This window comes from Melanaphis sacchari, unplaced genomic scaffold (assembly GCF_002803265.2).
Source record: "Melanaphis sacchari strain LSU unplaced genomic scaffold, SCAv2.0 Contig19_pilon_pilon, whole genome shotgun sequence".
NCBI lineage: Eukaryota > Metazoa > Arthropoda > Insecta > Hemiptera > Aphididae > Melanaphis > Melanaphis sacchari.
Genome location: NW_020270975.1, coordinates 910,364 through 930,164, shown reverse-complemented (window position 1 = coordinate 930,164; position 19,801 = coordinate 910,364). Strand labels below are relative to the sequence as shown.

Genomic DNA, 19,801 nt, shown 5'->3' with positions numbered 1-19,801 from the left:
ACGTGAGTAAGAAACCCTCTTATCAATATAACAAACTGTTATTTAAGTATATTTTATTTAAAAACAATCTCACTGTCATTTTTTGTAAAGTCCTCTCGATAGATTACTAGATATGATAACCAATGGTGTAAAGTTTAGAATAGAGATTTATGCAGTTTTAAGTCATAAATCAATTAACTGTTGGAATTCGAATACTCGTATGTAATTATATTGGTTATTAGTTATTACTTATTATTAATCGAGGGATTCTTATTATTTGTTTAAGATTGGAAAGTTTTTATATAAGCTTATATCGAAGTACTTGCTTGACTCTGAATTTTATTGCAAGTTAAAAACAAATAAACACTTGTTTTTTACGATATCATACACATCGAAATTGTAGTAACGCAACTGTGCATAAAATAAGCCAAAAAATTACTGTATTATTATTATTAATTGAATCGTGTAATATATAATATATAGGCACCTACATTAACTTTATCATCATAGGTGGATTATTATAGTCATATATAGTGCCACATTTGAAAGACATTTAAAACAAGAAATTCGAGCACCGTCTACGTAGGAATATTTAGGCTATAATATAATTATCGTCGGGCAAATTTGGCCGCCGCACTAACAAGTGTCAAGTACTTTTGTACGACTTACGTCCGGCGTAGTTTTGTCTTCTCTCTCGGTTCGCTCGCGCCATGCGTAGAAAAATCATTGTCCATATCATGTTATTGTATCATAACATCATATAATTATTATCGTTGCAGACGATCCTAATGGGTTCGACGCCACAAATCACCCTGTTGGTCAACGCGGTACCGTACACGCATTCCAACGGAGATAACAATACACTACTACACACCACTTACATGTCCTTTTCGTCATATTCCATCTCTCTTGTCGACTACCCTATGTACACGATACCGACGGCGGCCGTGATCGATACTCATATATAAGGGCTACTTCGCCACCCCATGAGCACCAGTGAGCAGCCTGACTTTGAAGACGATACTACAACTGTAACAGAAGTACACTCGAGGTAAATCTGCACATTTTTTTTAAACTGTTCATTTTTTTTCTCTTTTGCGCGCTATTATATTGTCGTCGGTTTTTGTTGTTTTTTTTTTTTTTTTTTTAAAGTAACATTATGTACGTACGTACAATATCATAATAACTGCGTATCAGCGATTTATACAATGTATCTACTTAAAACTATACTCGAGTACTAGATATATTATTATCCGTTTATATAACGTTATTTAAATTTATTTTACCATACCATTTCTAACTATTCTATTATATTTTATTCGTTTAAATAATACGATGTTAATTTTAATATCATATTTATTTGTTTATTCAATATTGTATTGAATTATTTTGCTTTAATTGAAAATATTCTACTTAGTAAGTTGTAACAGGGGACACTGACTACTCCGGCAATCGTTTGTTCTGATATTTAGGGGATGTTTTCATACAAGTCTGCGCAAATTTAAGTATAAAATTCTACATTTTATCTACTTGTAAATTTCGTTATTTTTAATTTTATTTTAGCAACTTAATATGAGTATAATTTGTGGTATCGTACGAGTTCTACCCTAAAATATTATTGAATTTACCTACTTGCAACTTAATCTACTAATAAATAATCGAATCATAAAAATGTATAAGGTTTATCATAAATTTTGTTCAACAACTTTGGAATATAACTCTGCGTTCTAAAAAATACTTTTAAAATTATAGAGCGTACTTATAACAATATTATACACTCGTCCGAAAAAAAAACCATATTTTGTATAGAATTCATTTTTTAAAAGCTAAACATATTATTATTAATTATTACGATTTGTCTACGAGTTTAATATATTATATAATAATAATTAATAATGATCCGATTGAACACTATTTTAAATATTTTTGTGTTTATTGAATCTACTAACATTTATAATATTTAATTTATATCATATTGTATGATAAATATTTTTAATTTTTAACAGTCAAATCTCCATCGAACATAATATATTCAACAATCATGAAATTCTACGTAGTTTTCGGTGTCTTGGCAGCTTTGGCTTTGAACGCTCTCGCCGATGAAACCAAAGACAGCATCCCGGCAACAGTCTCGTCTGCCATCGATCGGGCTACAGCCGTTACAAAAGCTACCATTTCAAGCGATAGTAGTAAGTATAGTTACAGTGATTTTAATATTTACATTTTTTCGATACGTTTTAAAAAAATAAAATTTATGATTATTGTTGTCTGACGATTGACGTTTTATAACACTGTAAATGATAGAATAAAACTATTCGTCGTCATAAATCAATGTTTAATAAAATAATTGAATGGATATTTGTTGAAGTGAACTGCAATATATATATATATATATTTATAATTTCAACAATATTGTAGTAGACGTAAAACATTGACCTATTGTTATAATTTCGATTAAATAACATTATCGACAATTTGTATTACCTAATTTTTCAATAAATATCTAAATCATTTCACTGACATAGGTACCTTTTTACACATTAAACTATTCTTACACACTTCCTATTTCAAAATTATAATAAATTAGTAAAATTAATATTTAACAAACAAATGATAAATAAATCTACAAATTAAAAAATTAAATGTTTCTCTTAAAAAGTTAAAAATGTATAAAATTTGTATATACTTATAATACTTATTATTCTATATTTTCACGAGTATCTTCAATAAATAATGAAAATTTCAAAATAATATTTTACAAACAAAAATGATACAATGATTGGTATTTTTCACACAAAAATATGAGTTATCATAATGATTACAACAAATAATAAAAATATTTTTCTCAAATACGTGACTTCACGATTTCATTATGATTAAACAGCTACATCAGCAAAACTGAACTCAGAAAACATATGATAAAATTATAGATAAAAACAATACTGAGCGACAGTCCCTTTTCAGCTAAAAAAATAATTTGCGCTTAAATAAAAAATGTTTTCGAAATCGGACAACATTAAATGTAATAAACTAAAATACATATATGATAACTACCATGCCACATTTTATTTACGTAGAATTATCGTTTAAGTTCTGCGAATGAATGTACATAACATCAATTAAAACTAGCGTATATAGTGGCTGAGGTGCTTTTTAAGTAAAAATTTTTTTCAGATGAAAACTGGTCATTAATCCCAAACAGCTATGGTGCGGTTCTCGCAGCTGGCGGTGCGGTTGTTATTGGAGTCGTCGTGTTGCTGGCTATCTCGGCGATCGTCAGCCCGTTGTTCGGCTACAAACTTTGCCAGATATTCAGCACCTGTGATGTCCCACCAGCAGCAACAGGGTACAGCGCAGACGCTTACCAATCGTTCCCGCCGACTTACAACAAGAGGTAAGCACTTCGCTTCCGTTTATAATACCGTATTATTCAATATTTAAGTACACTTGTCGTCGTGTATATAATATTATAGTCTTTTATTTTAAAAACCACTTTTTCTACGCGATTTTAATTTTTCAAAACTCTATTTTTTTTTTTTTTACGGGAAACTGTGCACTTATATTAAGTCGAGAGGAACCGATGTCGACTAAATTTTACTGTCGAGCCAAATCGCAATTTTCATTCGCTGACTTGCTTACACATTTTAAGACAGAATATTTTTACAATTTCCCTTCTCTAAATACATATAGTAATGACCGTAAAAAAATACACACAGCCGTAGTGCATTTGGCTGATTAGACACGGCGCACCATAGTCTAGATAACGTGTCAGCAATTGTTTTTATTTATTTTTTTTAGATATTTAAAAAATTATAATTATCGTGAAAAATAATTTGTGACATTAGTAAACTATATTTTAAACGTATTAAATAATTAACTAGAAATAAATTTTGAAAAATCATTGGCCTGCATATATAAATAGTATTTTATTTTTGTTTTCAGATCCATCGAGTACGTCAAACCGATCTTGCAAGTTTTGAACTCGGCCTATGAAAAGTACGGGCAAGGCGCTATCCCAGCGGGTTTGGCCAACACGATGAGAAACGTCAACGCACAACAATAATTGACTCAAATCGACATCGCCCCACCTAGTTATTAATTATGTTTCCGGAAGAATTTTAATATTTAACTCGACAATTGTCCACGACAACGGTTTATCGTATAATGTATAATGTTTGCGTGTAATAATTCATAATCACTGTATTATTTATAGTTGTAAAATATATTATACTTGTATCGTATTTAACCGACATGTCGTACATCACAAACAATAATATAATTATATTCAATAATATATAATAAAAACAATACATAATATATAAAAAAATAAAACAAATAGTCGAAAAATTATTCAAATACACATATTATATCATATACCTATCTCTAAATAAAATCTAAACAACGAAGTTTATTACGATAAACAATAGCATCCTTGGAACAGGAGCCTCTTAACTGTTATGTAATAATATTATTATGACGTGTATGATGACGCGTAGTCATCCCGTCGAGTATAACTTATAAATTATTAAAACAACTAAAGTCCTTGACGCGGTTGCGGTGTTGCGTGCGGTGCTAGTCGTCATTTCGACCGGCCGCTTAAGTGGTGGTGAGCTTGGACCTCCGGGCTAGCAGGATCATCTTTTCCTTTTCCTCTTCCTTCTGGTCGATGCTCATCTGCGACCGGATGCTGTGCGCCAGCGCCGCATTCTGCAACCGGCTGTTGCTGACCGTCCGGCTGCCGAGCGTCGGCAGCCGCTTGTGCATCTCCTTCTCCACCCACTTGAGCATGGTAAGCACAGCGTCGGGGCCGGACAACCGGAAGTCGGCGGCCGTTTGGACCATCGGCGAAGGGTCGACACGGAACGTGCACGCTATGCCCTGTAGCGCCAACATGGCGTCCTCATTGCCCGCGTATACGACACGCACTCGTTCTGACCAGTCGACGCCGTATGTGGTGCGCAGTATATAAATGGACGCACGGCCCTGGTCCCATGTGACGGGCGGCTTGCCTTCGATGGCTAGGAACCCACGGTGGGGCTCGAATCCGGCCGCCTCGAATATCTCTACCGCTCGGCGTTCCAGGTGTTCGCGTCTGGCTACCGGCACCTCCCGGTAATGGTACGTCAGCATCACCCCCTTGTTCTCCACCCAAGCGCCATCACCGCACACCTCGTCCGCGAGCATCTTTTGTAGCTCGGCGACCTTTTGTTCGTATTGCCTGGGCACCGGATGCACGAAGTTGGTGCCGTCCGGGTGTAGGATCTCGATGCCGTGACTGCCGGCGTACGTCACATTCTCGATGCCTACCATAGACTTGACGTTGTCCAACGTCCGGCCCGATATGATCGCAATGTTCACGTCCGCCATGCGGCTAAGCCGCTGTAGTACCTTGACTGTTTCCTCGGACATAACAGCCAAGTCGGGATGAGACGTAAGGTGCGTGAGCGTGCCGTCGTAGTCCAGAATCAAGCTCAGCTTGCCAGCGCCCGCGATGTGGTTGCTAAGGTACATGTCGAAGTCGTCCAGCTGCAGGGTCATGCTCTTTGGTGGCAGGACGGTACCGTCGTCTGCGCTGCCATCACCGGCGTCATCGCCGAGCGCGCCCATTGATGAGAAGAACGACGTCATCCAGTAGTTGACGTCTAGCAGCTGTTCGCGGTGTCTGAGCTGTGTCATACGCAGCTCGCGCTCGTCAAGCGGCATCCGCAGGGCCCGGTTTAGTACGGTGGCCATCTCGTCTAACTCGTACGGGTTGACTAGTAGCGCCTCGTGCATGGTGCCTCCGGCGCCGGCAAACGGCGACAGGATCAACACGCCCGGCGTCCGGATTTGGCATGCCACGAACTCTTTAGCCACTAGGTTCATGCCGTCCCGGAGCGGCGTCACCAAGGCCACTGCACAGTCTCGGTACAGAGCGGCCAACTGCTCTTGGCTCAAGCACCCATAGATGTACCGGATCGGCGACCAGTTGGGCATCGAGAACCTGCCGTTGATGCGGCCGATTAGCAGCTCCGTCTCGTCCTTGAGCTGCTTATACTCCTTGACGTCCGTTCTAGACGGTACTGAGATCTGCAGTAGCACAACCTTCTCCCAGTGCTCCGGATACTTGTCCAGGAACTTTTCGAACGCCAGGATTCGGTGTACCAGACCCTTGGTGTAGTCCAGCCTGTCCACGCCCAGTATTACCTTGACGTCTTCCGACAAATTTAGGAACGTTGGGGCTTTCTCTGACAATTGAACGAAACGGTCGAATGGTATGCCAATCGGAAGCGCCTTAACTTGTACGGTCCGACCGGCCAACTCCACTAGCATATTAGTCCGATCCACACGACATCCGAGCCGCCGACAGCAGCAGTCAATAAAGTTCAAACAGTAGTCTTCAATGTGGAACGCGGTGAAATCGTAAGCTGTAAGTAATTTAATTTCAGATATTATTTATTATAATTTATATTTTATAATATAATGTACGTATGTTGAGCATATTGTCAGTACACCGTTTTTTTATATTTAGATACCTATAGTTTATATATAAGTTATGTCTATCGTGATAGTTGAAATTAATGGAAATTTTAATTTTTCGAAAAATATAGCAATGTGTTTACTAGACAATTTTACAAAAGGAGCAGTCTAAATTTTGTAAAATTTAATTTTAATTTTTAAAGTATGCCATCCACAAATTCACAAATTGTGTAATCTGCGTGAAATGTATTATGACGTAGGCAAACAACTGTTATCACCCGTCACTGTGCACATTGTAATACATATGCATGTGTAGAACATCATAAAAAACGTTGTACATTCGTCCTAAACGAAAGTTAAAACGTTATTATTTTTACTATTAAAATATCTATTTTAATTAAGACGGTGAGACAGTAAATTAGATAGTCTAAATAATTGTAAAATAAATTGCATCGATTATATTGTTAATTTATTAAAAACATACGTTAAAAATTGGTTAAATGTAATCTAAAAAATAATTGTAATACGTAATAAATTATATTATTAGTTAATAAATTTATTTTAAACCACTAAAAAATAGTTCGTCTTAAAACTAAATTGATAAATTATGTTTTTATTTAATATTCACAAAAAAATAATATACGTATGTCGTATATATATAAAACACGGCTGTTTATCAATTACGATTATTTCGTATTTTTTTTTTTTTTTTTTTAAACAATATATTTTTAAATTATAAAAATATAATGCTCAAAGCTTCAAATATGCAAAAATATGCAGTATAGCATAGATACTCATACAGTTTTATGTAATATATAATCTTTAAAAAATAATATGTAAAAAAACATTTTAACCAAATTTCAACTTTATTTCACTTTCTATGAATTATAAATTAATATAAATAGTCGTAGTACGCTTAATTTGCAGCCTTAATTAAAACTTTATAACCCTTAGGTATATATTATATTAATATACACACCCTAAAGCTCTCAATCAATAAATGTTAATAAGAAGAGTTGCTACTGAAAGTTTCCATTTTAAAATTTAAACGTAACACCAGTACACCACTGAAGGTTATCCTATAATATACTACTTATACATTTATTATGTTATTACATAAATTACATCGTTTTTGGCACTACTATTCGATTCACGTAACATTTTAGTCATTATTTATTTTTTATGACCTATGTTCGAAAGAAAAATATGATTGATAAATATTGTTTTATGTGTATTAAAATTAACCATTTTTAAAATAATTTTGTTAATAGTTTTATCTGTCTAAGTAAAATTTAATGAAATATATTTTTATTACATATAATGAGGACTAGTTTCTAAAATTCACGTAATCTAAAATCGGATCACTACTCAACGATCAAATAACACAGATTTAGATAGGTAATGTTAACTTACCCAACATTCCCTGGAGGATTTGATCGTCCCAAGGCAACAGTCTCATGATGTCCCACGATGGAAACGGTATATGTAAGAAGAATCCCAGTTTGCACCTTAGATTTTCTGCTTCGCACACCTGACGAATTTTGGTCGCAGTTGTCAGTAACTGATAATCATGGATCCAAACCAAAGGGGCTGTGTGATGATCTCCGGCGTCATCTAGTTTTTTTATGGCATCCCGCAGAGCATGCAGCGTGCAATCAGCAAACTTGTCGTTAACTTTGCAATATGTCTAACGTGAAAAAAAATAGAAATACAAAAATAAATTATAACCTGTCAATGTACACACTCAAGGTCAATAAATTATTACTTTCCAATCCCTAGATACGAAATTCGCACGGTCGGGCATCGAATGAAATAACGGCCAAAACGTGCCATTACAACAACCGTTGTAGAATTCTTCGACTTCAGTTTTATCTAAGTGTACCGGAATAATCTGTAATAATAAAATATAATACAATATTAATCACTATAAGAACTTGTAAGAATTACGTAATACGCGATTAACAGCAAATGTGTGAAAACTCTAAATTCGTACAGGGATAAGAAACGGGAAAACGTGTATTAACTGTTACATATCATGCATACCTATATGAGTGGTGTCACTGTATGAGTAATTTTTCTGTTATTTAAATAGTTATATTAAGGATAGTAATCCTTAAAAATGGCTTTATAAAAATATGAAATAGATGTAATATTTGATCTATAGTATTTATCATCCTTGGTCAAATTTTACAAATTTTAAAATGTTAATAAGTTAATAGAACCTATTTAAATAAAATGTATATCTATATAATTGTTTTATATTAAAATGATCTTACTTGACTGGATTTGAGTCCAGCAGTTGGAGCTCTATCTTCCGGATCAGATTCTGGAATTGGATCATTGGGTTTTAAATCGAACGAACCGGACCATCCAATCCATGTGCCATTACATTCGACAACAACCGGTGCGACGGCCGTTACAAGACCACCGGCACTATAAATTAAGCAGATTATTATAATAATATGATTATAGACTTGTAAGCGTTATAAAACATTTTCAATCTTGAAATATGTTCTAACTAATCACGAAAAGTAACAAAAAATACAACGTATATAAATGTAATATTTAGGAAATAGTATAGGTATTTTTTCAATTACTAAAATATTCAATATATACATATTAATTCTATTTGTTTTAGACAGTGCTGCAAGGTCATAACGAAATGTATTGCTTACCTTTGTTTCCGCATTAAGCTTCCATCTGAATTTTTACCCAACACGAATGGAAGTCGATTGGAAACGACGATGAGAGGCGCATTGATCTCTTTCTTTTTATTTCCCATGCCGGATAAATCTGTAAGTAACAAATAAATTTTTCGAACTTAGTCTTAAGGAAATGCGTCGAGAGAAACACCTTTTAAGTCAAACGAATAAAAATGAAGTGAAATTGTATTGCTTTTTTTCCTCATTTTATCCTGTCGAATGGAAACTTATTATTATTATTATTTTTTCTTATAATCGAAATTGGGACGAAGCCTTTCAAAAACAGCATTTTAGTCTCGTTGTTCAAAGTGGAATTGAATTCTTACGCACACATACATGTACACATATTAAATATAATATATATATATGTACGACTGAGAATTGCAAGGTGTACATATTAGTAGCCATTATAACAGTCCACTAATTTGAATAATAATTATGATCTATAATATTCTGTCCTGCAGTATATAGTGCAGTATAATACACACACACACACATACAGATTTTATACTGTTTATTATTATTTTTTTTGAGTAGTAAGTATGAGACATTGAAGTAAAGTATAATTTTTCAATTAATATTGTTTAATGCAAATTTTTCATAAAACATAAATAGTTTTATACTACATAAGTATTTGACTCTGATTTTCCGTTAAAATTTTATACATTTAATAATAACAAATTACTATTTAATATTGATATGAAAAATATGTTTTATAAATATTAAAGGATGAGGTACTATACAATTTCAATATAACGTGTATACAATTAATATATGTACTTATAATTTATAACACATTAATACCTGCTTAAAAAATAGTTTTAATTTAATGGTATTTTCTATTAATATAGAATTAATGTGTTCAATTAAAATGAGAATAACAAAACATATACTCGTATAAAACATTTTGTAAGATTTAGGTATTATAATTTTTAATTGACATCATAGAACACGATAAACATTTAGTTTTCAACTTCAGAATGAATCTGTTACGATCAAATATTTATTATTTTTTCAAGATATGATCATATATCGTATTCAATATGATTAATTATAAAGTTAATATTTATCGGCTTTAAATTCTGTATATCATTAAATAGCATACATTTACCGCTCTTTTGTAGATAATAATTTAATTATTTATATTATTTAAACTAGTAAATACATTCATTTAATTGCGTGACCATAAAATAATATCTAAATGGCAAATTACATTGAATACGGTTTATAAATCATCATATCATAATGAATCACTAATAAAAAATAAAATAATAACGATATATAGAAAATAGAAATAAATTATGTTCCACTTCCAAAAAATATTGTTGAATTAATAACAATTAACCGTTTTTGATAATTCGTTTGAAACCAATTATTTTAAAATCATATCAAGCAGTACACAAAGAGATTAATTTAAATATCAATTTTTTTTTATAGTGTAAAGAAGGCTTGTGACGTCATTTGATAACCTTGGGTATTAAAACAGAAGGTAATAAATTATTTGAATATTACGGAAAATGTGATAAGCTATAAAACTGTTACGTGAAACTTAAACCAAGCGCTGTACGAGGACTTGTAGTTTTCTTGCTTTATTATTATCCACTTAATTAATTAAATAAACAATTGCATAATTATAATAATATAGTAAGCATTTTATGCTAAATAAAAAAAAAATGATAGTTAACTAACAATTATTTGTAAGACAATGTAATATACCTATTAACTATACGCCATATGCTACGGTTATGTTTTTTTTTTTTTTTTTAGGTTCTGCCGTGAAAACCTTAATATAAATAAACTTATTGGTATTTTCTATAAGCCATCGAATATGTAAATTACAACTGTTTCGGAATATATATTTAATATTTATGACTATAAAAACACACCAATAGGTTTGACCGTGACGGTGTGTACGAAAAACTATTAAAAATCTAAAATATTAAATATGATTTAGCTATTAAGAAAATAACAATTATTTTAACTAACTATGATGCGATAATTACGAGTAATAGATGGGTAATATTATCATAATACCCGGGACGTATAACACCATTATAATATATTGTATTTAAATTTAAATTTAAAACCGTAACGCGCGAAAAGTTTATTGCCGTTTATTTCTTGTATATTTTATTCTCGAGTTTGAATACATTTAAATAGAGTTAATTTACATCGACAATTCATTCTGACGAGAAATTATTTTAATTGCCCATAATATATTAAAGGAGAGTTTTGAAAATATATTTTCGTCCAATAATTCACCAACGAATGGTCGTGGGTCACGTGCAATTTATTTTACGAAAACGTTTTTAAACAAAATAATAAATAGACAATTTGTTAACCAACATAATATTTTTATATCTCCATACTTAGTTGAAAGAAACTAAATAGAAACGTAGTCGAATAACTCTACGAAACGAAACTCTAGGAAATTGTATTTTTTTTTCACTCCAATCTCGAAAACATTAAATTAAAAAATATACCGAGACGCTCGATAGCCGAGCCTAGTCAACAGTGATCAGATTACGCGGTACACGCTACAAGACCCTCCTATCCCCCAACAAGTCTATTTGTGCAATGTATGTTATCGTCGAGCAGATTTAAAATATTTACAAGTGGCAAACGTGATAAAAAAAAAAAAAATTAAATTCTACACACGCGTATTGTGTGCAAAACCGTTCTCAAACGAAGAGAAACTATACGCAAGCCGTATAAACGTATTGTCGGGAGGCACCTTTGCATTATATGCCTACATAAGATTACGAGTATAAAAATGATTTCTGACGAATTTAAATTTTACGAACAATATTGTATAAAATAGCGCACTTATACGATTAATCCAATTCGCGTCAATGAAATAATTACGAATGGTTTAGTATTATTTTAAAAGCTATTATTATTAAATTGTTGTCTTAGTTGTGTTGTCTTACTTTGGCCATTGGTCCGGAATAAGTTGTTGGGTGCGTTAGAGTCATAATCGTTGATGCTTACACGGCGACTGGCCATGGTGGTGACGCGAATGACAAGATGATTTTATTAATTATTATTATTATGTATATTATATTATATCGATTAATCGATCAGACTGCCTCGACCATACGAACGATCGACTGTTCGAGTGTTGACTGTAGACTATCTGTCTGAACGACTCGGGTTATATATAAGTAAAACGCGTTCTTATCATAAATCGGAACCAAGACAACTTAATATTATCATAGCACACACAAACCGTACGCGCTATTATAATGTTATGTTGCGTGGGTTGGGAAAATTCGATCATTACCGTTTCAAGTTATCAGATTTTACTATTTTGTTATAGATATTAACATTGAACATAATTAAATTACATTATTATATGCATACGAGTTCGATATGGATTTTCGATAATAAAACACGTTGATCGCGAATGGCGATAATATACCGTCCGACGGGTTCGTTCGCGAATCTGTGATCGTATAATTTGTAGTAACACCGCTGCTGTGACACTCGGCCAACAAGCCTACACGATTGTTTAATAATTTTATTGCAGGTGGGTGGAGAGGGGGTCCTAACTACCTAACAACGTATTCTGTCCGGCATGCACGTTCGAAAACAACAACAACAACATCAACAATAATAATAATTAAATCAACGTGTATATCACTTGTCCTTAAGAGATTTAAATTTACATATGCGGTCTACGCACATATTCAATAGGGATTGTGACCACTTCCCTTCTCGACAAAAATTATTCTGTAAAAATTAATTCCACCTGACCGTTTGAAAATAACGACTTACGGTAGTTTTAATTATTTGTCACACATGTAGAGAGGAGGAGAGGGGCACATAATTTGTACTGAACAATCTTTGCCATAATATTTTTTACAGAGTGGTTCAGCAGTCAATATAACAATATAATATTATATTGAAATGATAATACCGGTACAATCGATATTTTTGTGGCCCATGCAGACGCCATGCCGTGATAACGAGTAATTGCATAAATCATCGAAAGTCTTATCTGTTAATCGATTATTTAACTAACATCAAATTAATGTATTGACGAATTAAAAGCGACACGTTATTTATGTATAAAAACGATGCACATATTACAAACATAGTTTTAAATGTGTAAATACTAAATACTCATTTTCTATACAGAATATATACAGATATTATACCATTTTAGCGTAGTATCATATCATTTATAAATTAAACATATATACTCACACGTTTATCTGGTAGTTTTATAATACCTATTAATTATATTAAGTAGTCCATTCTTTTCTTATACTAAATTTAAATATTAATTTGTAGTAGATGTAAACATTTTTTTGTTGAAAAACGAAATCAATCATTATCTCTTTCAATAGAAAAGGGAAAAATACGTCTATAATGGAAACGAGTTTTCTTAGTGAGGCCTAAGAACCTGTAATAACTAACGAGATTTAAATTATAAAAACGAAAAAATAATAAACTAATAACTATAATAAATAATATTTTGGCGTATATACGGCGGTATACTGCAGTCGTTTAAATTTTGCGTCGCCTACAAATTTTATAGGAATTACGTTAAATACGATCCCTGTATATTTCAGATATATATAAAGGTATTTAATAATTAATATGTCAATTCAGTCACAACGGGTTTTTAAGTTTCTGAAAATATCAAAGCTGTTATAAAATTAAAACGAAAACATACTTCCTAAAACAATACACTATGAATACATACATATTAATATAATACAATACTTCCATGAATTATAATATATCGTGCGGGATATTTTTTTTTTAATCACAAATCTAACGATTGAACATTGCAGCAAATTTATCATTAATTGAAAAATTCACAAATATTTTGTTATATAGTATATAATGTTTTATATATTAAAACGCGTGTCGAGAATGTACTATACATTGAACTTCTCAAACAATAATCATTTGCGTATCCAATTAAATTTCTAAAATTAATATTTTCGTAAAATGTTCGAGGTTAACACTGGTTATTTTTAAGGTATCCTTTTCACTAAAAATATATAGTTCTATTCGGTAAAATAAATTCCAGCATTTGCGGTTTTGTTCAGTTGACGCCAATCAAATCAATTTCCTTCCTTCCTTTCTTCCTTCCTCGTCAGTCAAATAATTATTTCGTACATAATTTATTGAAGTTGTCGGGAAAAACTATTTTCTGCGTAAAACAAAAATATGAATTATGGCGTAGAAATTAACCAATCTCTGGGCAGGACGTTCACCCCCGCGATTGATAAGGCCACACTGACAAATTGCAAATTAACTTATAAAATGTTTTACAGATGTTATTGACAAATTATGATTCACATCATAATTGTACTTATAAATTATAATATACGAACATAATATACATGTCGTATATAACTATTATATTATCTGATAAGTAATAATGTTCGATTATCAGACGAACTTCGATCTCATTACAATAATAATAACACGGTAATACGCAGTATACTTAACTATTATGCCACATATTAAACATATCAATAATTTATATTGTGTTAAGTACAAACCCGATGTATTTTCAATGTATATCATAATATTACATATATTGTATATCTGATGTTAAAATGTGATTATTTGCAATAGTTATTGTATTTGTGTTGAGTTATTACTTATTATGCAAGTACATAATTATTAACGACGACTAATAAAACAGCCATATTATTATTCATTGTAGGTATTGTAATAATTACAAAACTACAGTATTATAGAACTACACGTGGCTCGTTGTGGTTTATATACACAAATAACTAATACCTAAGGAATCTATATAGTGGTACAGTTATTAGTTATTACCCACCTATTACCTATCTACTTATAACTTATTTGATGATTTAATCCTAATATTCTAAAACACGTTTAGGAATAATTTAGTATATTATTTTTTAATCCTATGGAATACACACACAATTGTTAATAGGTAATTAATCGATGTATTTTTTTGTAATTTTACCAAAATGTTAATAAAAAATTGATTTTTTTTACTGAAACCCCTAAGACTTATTAATAGTTGTAATAAAAAATGAAATATATATTATTTAAATATATAGGTACTTAAATAGTTTTCATTTTCAGTTTTTAATCATTTCAACTTTCAAGTATGAAGTTTTTAATAAGGCGTAAGAATCGAAACCAGTTTCACATATACTTTTGAACTTAATGCTTGTAAACCAAACATTTTTTATGATTATTGATTACTTATCCACTGTAGATCAGTATCATTTGTATTAGATAATATTATTAAAAACACAAAAACGGTGGTAGGTATACTTCAATTTTTACTTTCAACTAAGTTCATACTAAATACTGTATCAAATATTTGCTGTATCGATTTCCAATACCAATAACTCTTGTAGTTGTTTAGAAGTGTAATTTGATAACAACGATTAATACCTCCTAGAAGCAACACTTTCTTTGGACGTGTGAATTTAAAGCAGCGGGCAAAAACTATGGCAAAAGTATTTTATTTATTACCTACATATCTAATATTTATGCATAGGTACGTGTATTTACATATTACTACAATAGATATCAATTAGTAGGCATCAAAGTACCAAGTAAACAAAAGAAAAAGTATTAACAAACAATAAATCACTTGAAATGTAAATAATTGCGATTAATGAACTTCTGTGTTTACAATTTTCGATTTTGTACCATATACTCGATATAAAAGTGCGACATTAAAACATAAACTTCAAGTAGTATACAGCCCTTGAATATAATGTTTTACGTATTATCTGAATAATTCAAAATGTCGATAACAACAATACAAGGAAGGAGTTAAGGTCAACAATTTTAAACATTCGTAAATAACAGGTTAATATTATTATTTATTTACAATAAGATGTTCACGAATAAATTGGTAAATTATTTAAATTTTAAACAGTATTTATAGGCTTTTTAGGCGAACCCTTTAATTTATTTATAAACACTTTAATAATAATATCATCGATTTACAGCCATCGTTACTGAAAATCATCAGCCGAAATTCGTTGCATTATCCTAACAATAAATATATTTTGGATAATCAACGTTTAAACGATTTGGAGAATTACAAGTATTCGTAATTAAAGTATTTTGCCAGCACGTATGAAAAATATAGTATATGGTATATGCAAAGTAGGTATTAGATATATCAGTTATTTAACTATTTAATATGTATTATAATCTCTTACAAGATATTATGTTTTAGAGTAAACATCATAATAATATTACTAAATACTCGATGTTCCGGTTTTATTATTATTTTTACATAACATAAAAAAAAATAAAAAAATAAATATCATATGGTATTAATTATTACTTTGTTTATTGTTTATAACCTAAAGGTATAATATTGTAATCAATTATATGTTATGTTATGTTATGTATGTAATACATACATAATACGTATATATGCGCATAATAATATATATATATTATATATGTGTACTAACGTTTTGTACAGAGCTTGCGCTAATGGGTAGTTCTAACCAATATGGGTAGTTCTAAATTAAAATGGGCAATTCTAAAAGCCAATTTGGTCATTACCAAAAATCGTGAATTTTCTGTATTATTGGCATATTATGTAATATTGTTTAATTTAATTATAATATGTATTTTATTTAATATTTTTTGTTTGGTTTTATCACCACAAATGTTATCAATCATGAATCCATTCCATAACATTTATTATCATATACATGTAGAAGATTGTATAATTTATATGATAACACGAAGCAATTCGAGCAATACAGTACTAATAATAATGTGACCATTCAATATTTAAACTCCGACCATAATTACCAATAACACAGAACAATATAGTATAATATAGTATATGAATTACATACTTGGTAAAAACTAAAAGTTTATAACGGGTAATAAATACCACAGCTGATTTCTATATAGTATAAGATATCTGTGATAAATATTAAATACATAACTGTCACAATGTTTAAATATTGTTAAAAAAAAAAAAAAAATGTTTTAATTTGTTATTATTATTAATTGTAATAATGTAATGAATAAAGTTTTGAATAAAGAATTTACATGTGTAGTCATTTTATAGTAAATAGTGGTTGTTAAACGAATTTAGCGAACGGCAAATTTAGTTAATCTGCATGTACAAAAATATTAAAATGTTGGGCAGTTCTAAAATTTTCTTAGCGCTAGCTCTGGTTTTGTATCAAAACAGTACCAAGGTCTATCGCGATTTCACAGCTGATCAAGGGAAATGTCAAAAGTTAATAGTAACGTAATATTATTATACGCTCTATTTATTTATCTACTATTTGCAAATTGAAAAATAACGGTTAAAAAGCTAACAATTATAATGGTATAAGTAAGTTTAACGAATATTGGACCTAACTATATATAACTATAAAATACATTTTTACCAAATTAAATATGTGTCGATTTAAATACAGATACGAAGGTAAAATATAATATATTTTTATTCTATATCGAGTATATGTTATAGTCAAGTACACTGATGATAACTTCATTACTTTTAAACCAATTATTACGGATTATTTCATACATAAACATAGATTAATGTTTAAGCTAAATAGTAAATATTTATTTGCTTATAAATCCAAAGTTATCAGCAAGGAGCGTAAAACCTATAAAACTATAGTTATACTGTATGTTATATCATGGTATAAATGACGTATTTAGTAAAATTGGTATATTTTTTTATAATCGGGCTCTGCACTTGAGCAGATTTAGGAATTTGAGAGAAATGAGCCCTCTCCTCAAACGTGTAAAATTTATCCCTTATCAATTTTAAGTGAATTAAAAATTTTAATTTTTAGCCAGCAAGTATTTAGAATACATGTATGACATTGTTTTTGTATGGTATATTAAAATAAATAAACGTGAGCTCGTGGCATATTATTATATATAATTAAAAAATTCCATTTAACTAAAGCATATTTGAAAATTAGATACTAAGTCTACTACGAGGACCAGTAACAACGTTTCCAACACACACCTATAACTATAAACGTCTAAATAATATAAACTAACTTATAATTAGGTTTTTACGTTAGATCGTGAAAATACAAAAATCAAAAGTATGTTGTACAATAATTAAAACAGTAAAAATTAAAAACCTCCACTAACACATAATACGCGTATGACAGAAACAAATGAACAATCTCGTCGAGTGAGCGGAAAACGTATAAAGTATTCATGTAATAAAATATTAATTAAAATATAAAATTACGTGTATACAACTATGGGTCCGGCTTACCTTTGAAGAATCCCATTTCGGCGCAAGAACACGCGATTTGTTTGTTCAAACTACAAAAATTGCAGCAGAAATCGATACACAGGATCTTCGTGGTCACCAATAACGAACTATTGTCGCTTGTCCAAGTGAATATTCTTCTCCGTTTTCGTATTAGTCTTCGTAGCCAATCGTTCTAATGGTTTAAAACGCTGCGCGCGAATGCGATCAACCGCGGCGGCAAACGTCTGTCGGAAAATTCGTTCCGGCTATCAGCGGTCCCCCGTCACCGCCGCTTGGGGCTATATAATGATGGCGATGGTTGTGATGACGGTGATGATTATGATGATAATAATGTTGATGGTGCTAATAATAATGTTAGTAATGATAACGTAAATGATGAATACAATGACGACGGTGTAGAGCGCACGCAGTAGCCTTTCCCCCGCCACCGTCGTTCCGCGATCCCCCGGGGACGCTTTGGCGGGGATGACGGTCACACTAATACACTTGCGTTTATTTGGGCTTATATGCGCGCGTTTAAGTGTTTGAGCGATAAGAGAGGCCTCCCGATTGTTACCTGTGATCGTCGTCGGTGTAGATCACGGACCGCGCACGTGTACGAAACGTGACCATCAACTGTTGCCGCTGACGACTGCAACAGCGGTTGAGACAATCAATAACGAAAACATTGACAGCGACTTTGTGACCGTCTTTGGTGTCGGTGACAACAAAGCGTACTCAGGGTAGTTGCTATGTGGGTGTGTACTGCGTAGATGCCGTAGATGTAACCAGAAGCGCTAAGCCAAGTCACCCTCGAAAAGCCTTTTAAAACCATAGAAAACGTGTAGGTACCTACACGTAGATATTGTGTTTACGTAAAATATTCTAAGATTTTCTTAAAACGTCAAAATTATACTTACGAATTAACAACAAGAACATATTTTCCACTTATATTTAATAATGGAGATGAACGTGTTAAAATAAAAAAGAAAAAGTGTAATTCAGAAGTCTGCCGTAAGTATTTAAAATTTTCATCCCCCTCCCAATCACCGCTACTGATAATTTGTATACCCTTCTTAATAAATGTAAATTTTGGATAAAACTGTTCATTTTATAGGTATTTCGTATTCTCAGTAGCTATATCAATATGAAATTAGTATTTTTGGCAACAACTAATCTTCGAAACTACCGAACCTATTTCAATAAAATATATACCAATAAATTCGTTAGAACTTATGTCTTAGGTATCCTTTGCATCTTGGATTTAACCCCTATAAAATGGATTACAAGTGTATTTTGTCGTTAGAATATATAAATTGAAATGTTTTGCTTATTCCTGGTTGCTATGAGTTACACTAAAGAAAAAAACAGTTACATACTTATTATTATTTCATTTCATTGTCACGAGCAAGAAAGTCCTTTTTAAAAAATATTA

At 31.4% G+C, this 19,801-nt stretch overlaps 2 protein-coding genes across 4 annotated transcripts; one reads left to right on the top strand and one right to left on the bottom strand.

Moving 5' to 3' along the window:
- The first annotated feature begins 935 nt into the window (after positions 1-935).
- On the top strand, positions 936-4,315 carry LOC112593045. Of its 2 annotated transcripts, none has more exons than XM_025337280.1 (4): positions 936-1,030; positions 1,986-2,168; positions 3,157-3,373; positions 3,922-4,315. In XM_025337280.1, the coding sequence occupies exons 2-4, from the start codon at positions 2,021-2,023 to the stop codon at positions 4,040-4,042; spliced, it is 486 nt and encodes a 161-aa protein (XP_025193065.1). In that variant the 5' UTR covers positions 936-1,030; positions 1,986-2,020; the 3' UTR covers positions 4,043-4,315. The 2 variants fall into 2 exon arrangements, with proteins under 2 accessions (XP_025193065.1, XP_025193064.1); XM_025337279.1 differs by having other exon boundaries at positions 3,154-3,373.
- A 15-nt stretch (positions 4,316-4,330) lies between these two features.
- On the bottom strand, positions 4,331-18,705 carry LOC112593044 (alpha,alpha-trehalose-phosphate synthase [UDP-forming]-like). Of its 2 annotated transcripts, none has more exons than XM_025337278.1 (6): positions 18,388-18,705; positions 9,114-9,231; positions 8,715-8,871; positions 8,204-8,329; positions 7,852-8,125; positions 4,331-6,386 (listed from the first exon to the last, which is right to left on the bottom strand). In XM_025337278.1, the coding sequence occupies exons 1-6, from the start codon at positions 18,401-18,403 to the stop codon at positions 4,576-4,578; spliced, it is 2,502 nt and encodes an 833-aa protein (XP_025193063.1). In that variant the 5' UTR covers positions 18,404-18,705; the 3' UTR covers positions 4,331-4,575. The 2 variants fall into 2 exon arrangements, with proteins under 2 accessions (XP_025193063.1, XP_025193062.1); XM_025337277.1 differs by lacking the exon at positions 18,388-18,705 and adding an exon at positions 12,071-12,432.
- Positions 18,706-19,801: the final 1,096 nt, after the last annotated feature.

Bases quoted from the DNA above. Each gene is read 5' to 3' on its own strand.
- LOC112593045 (XM_025337279.1), top strand. From the start codon at position 2,021: ATGAAATTCTACGTAGTTTTCGGTGTCTTGGCAGCTTTGGCTTTGAAC. The intron at 2,169-3,153 runs GTAAGTATAGTT...AATTTTTTTCAG, and splicing joins TACCATTTCAAGCGATAGTA to ATGAAAACTGGTCATTAATC. The intron at 3,374-3,921 runs GTAAGCACTTCG...TTTTGTTTTCAG, and splicing joins CCGCCGACTTACAACAAGAG to ATCCATCGAGTACGTCAAAC.
- LOC112593044 (XM_025337277.1), bottom strand. From the start codon at position 12,146: ATGGCCAGTCGCCGTGTAAGCATCAACGATTATGACTCTAACGCACCC. The intron at 8,330-8,714 runs GTAAGATCATTT...TTATTATTACAG, and splicing joins CTGGACTCAAATCCAGTCAA to ATTATTCCGGTACACTTAGA. The intron at 6,387-7,851 runs GTAAGTTAACAT...AATTACTTACAG, and splicing joins AATCCTCCAGGGAATGTTGG to CTTACGATTTCACCGCGTTC.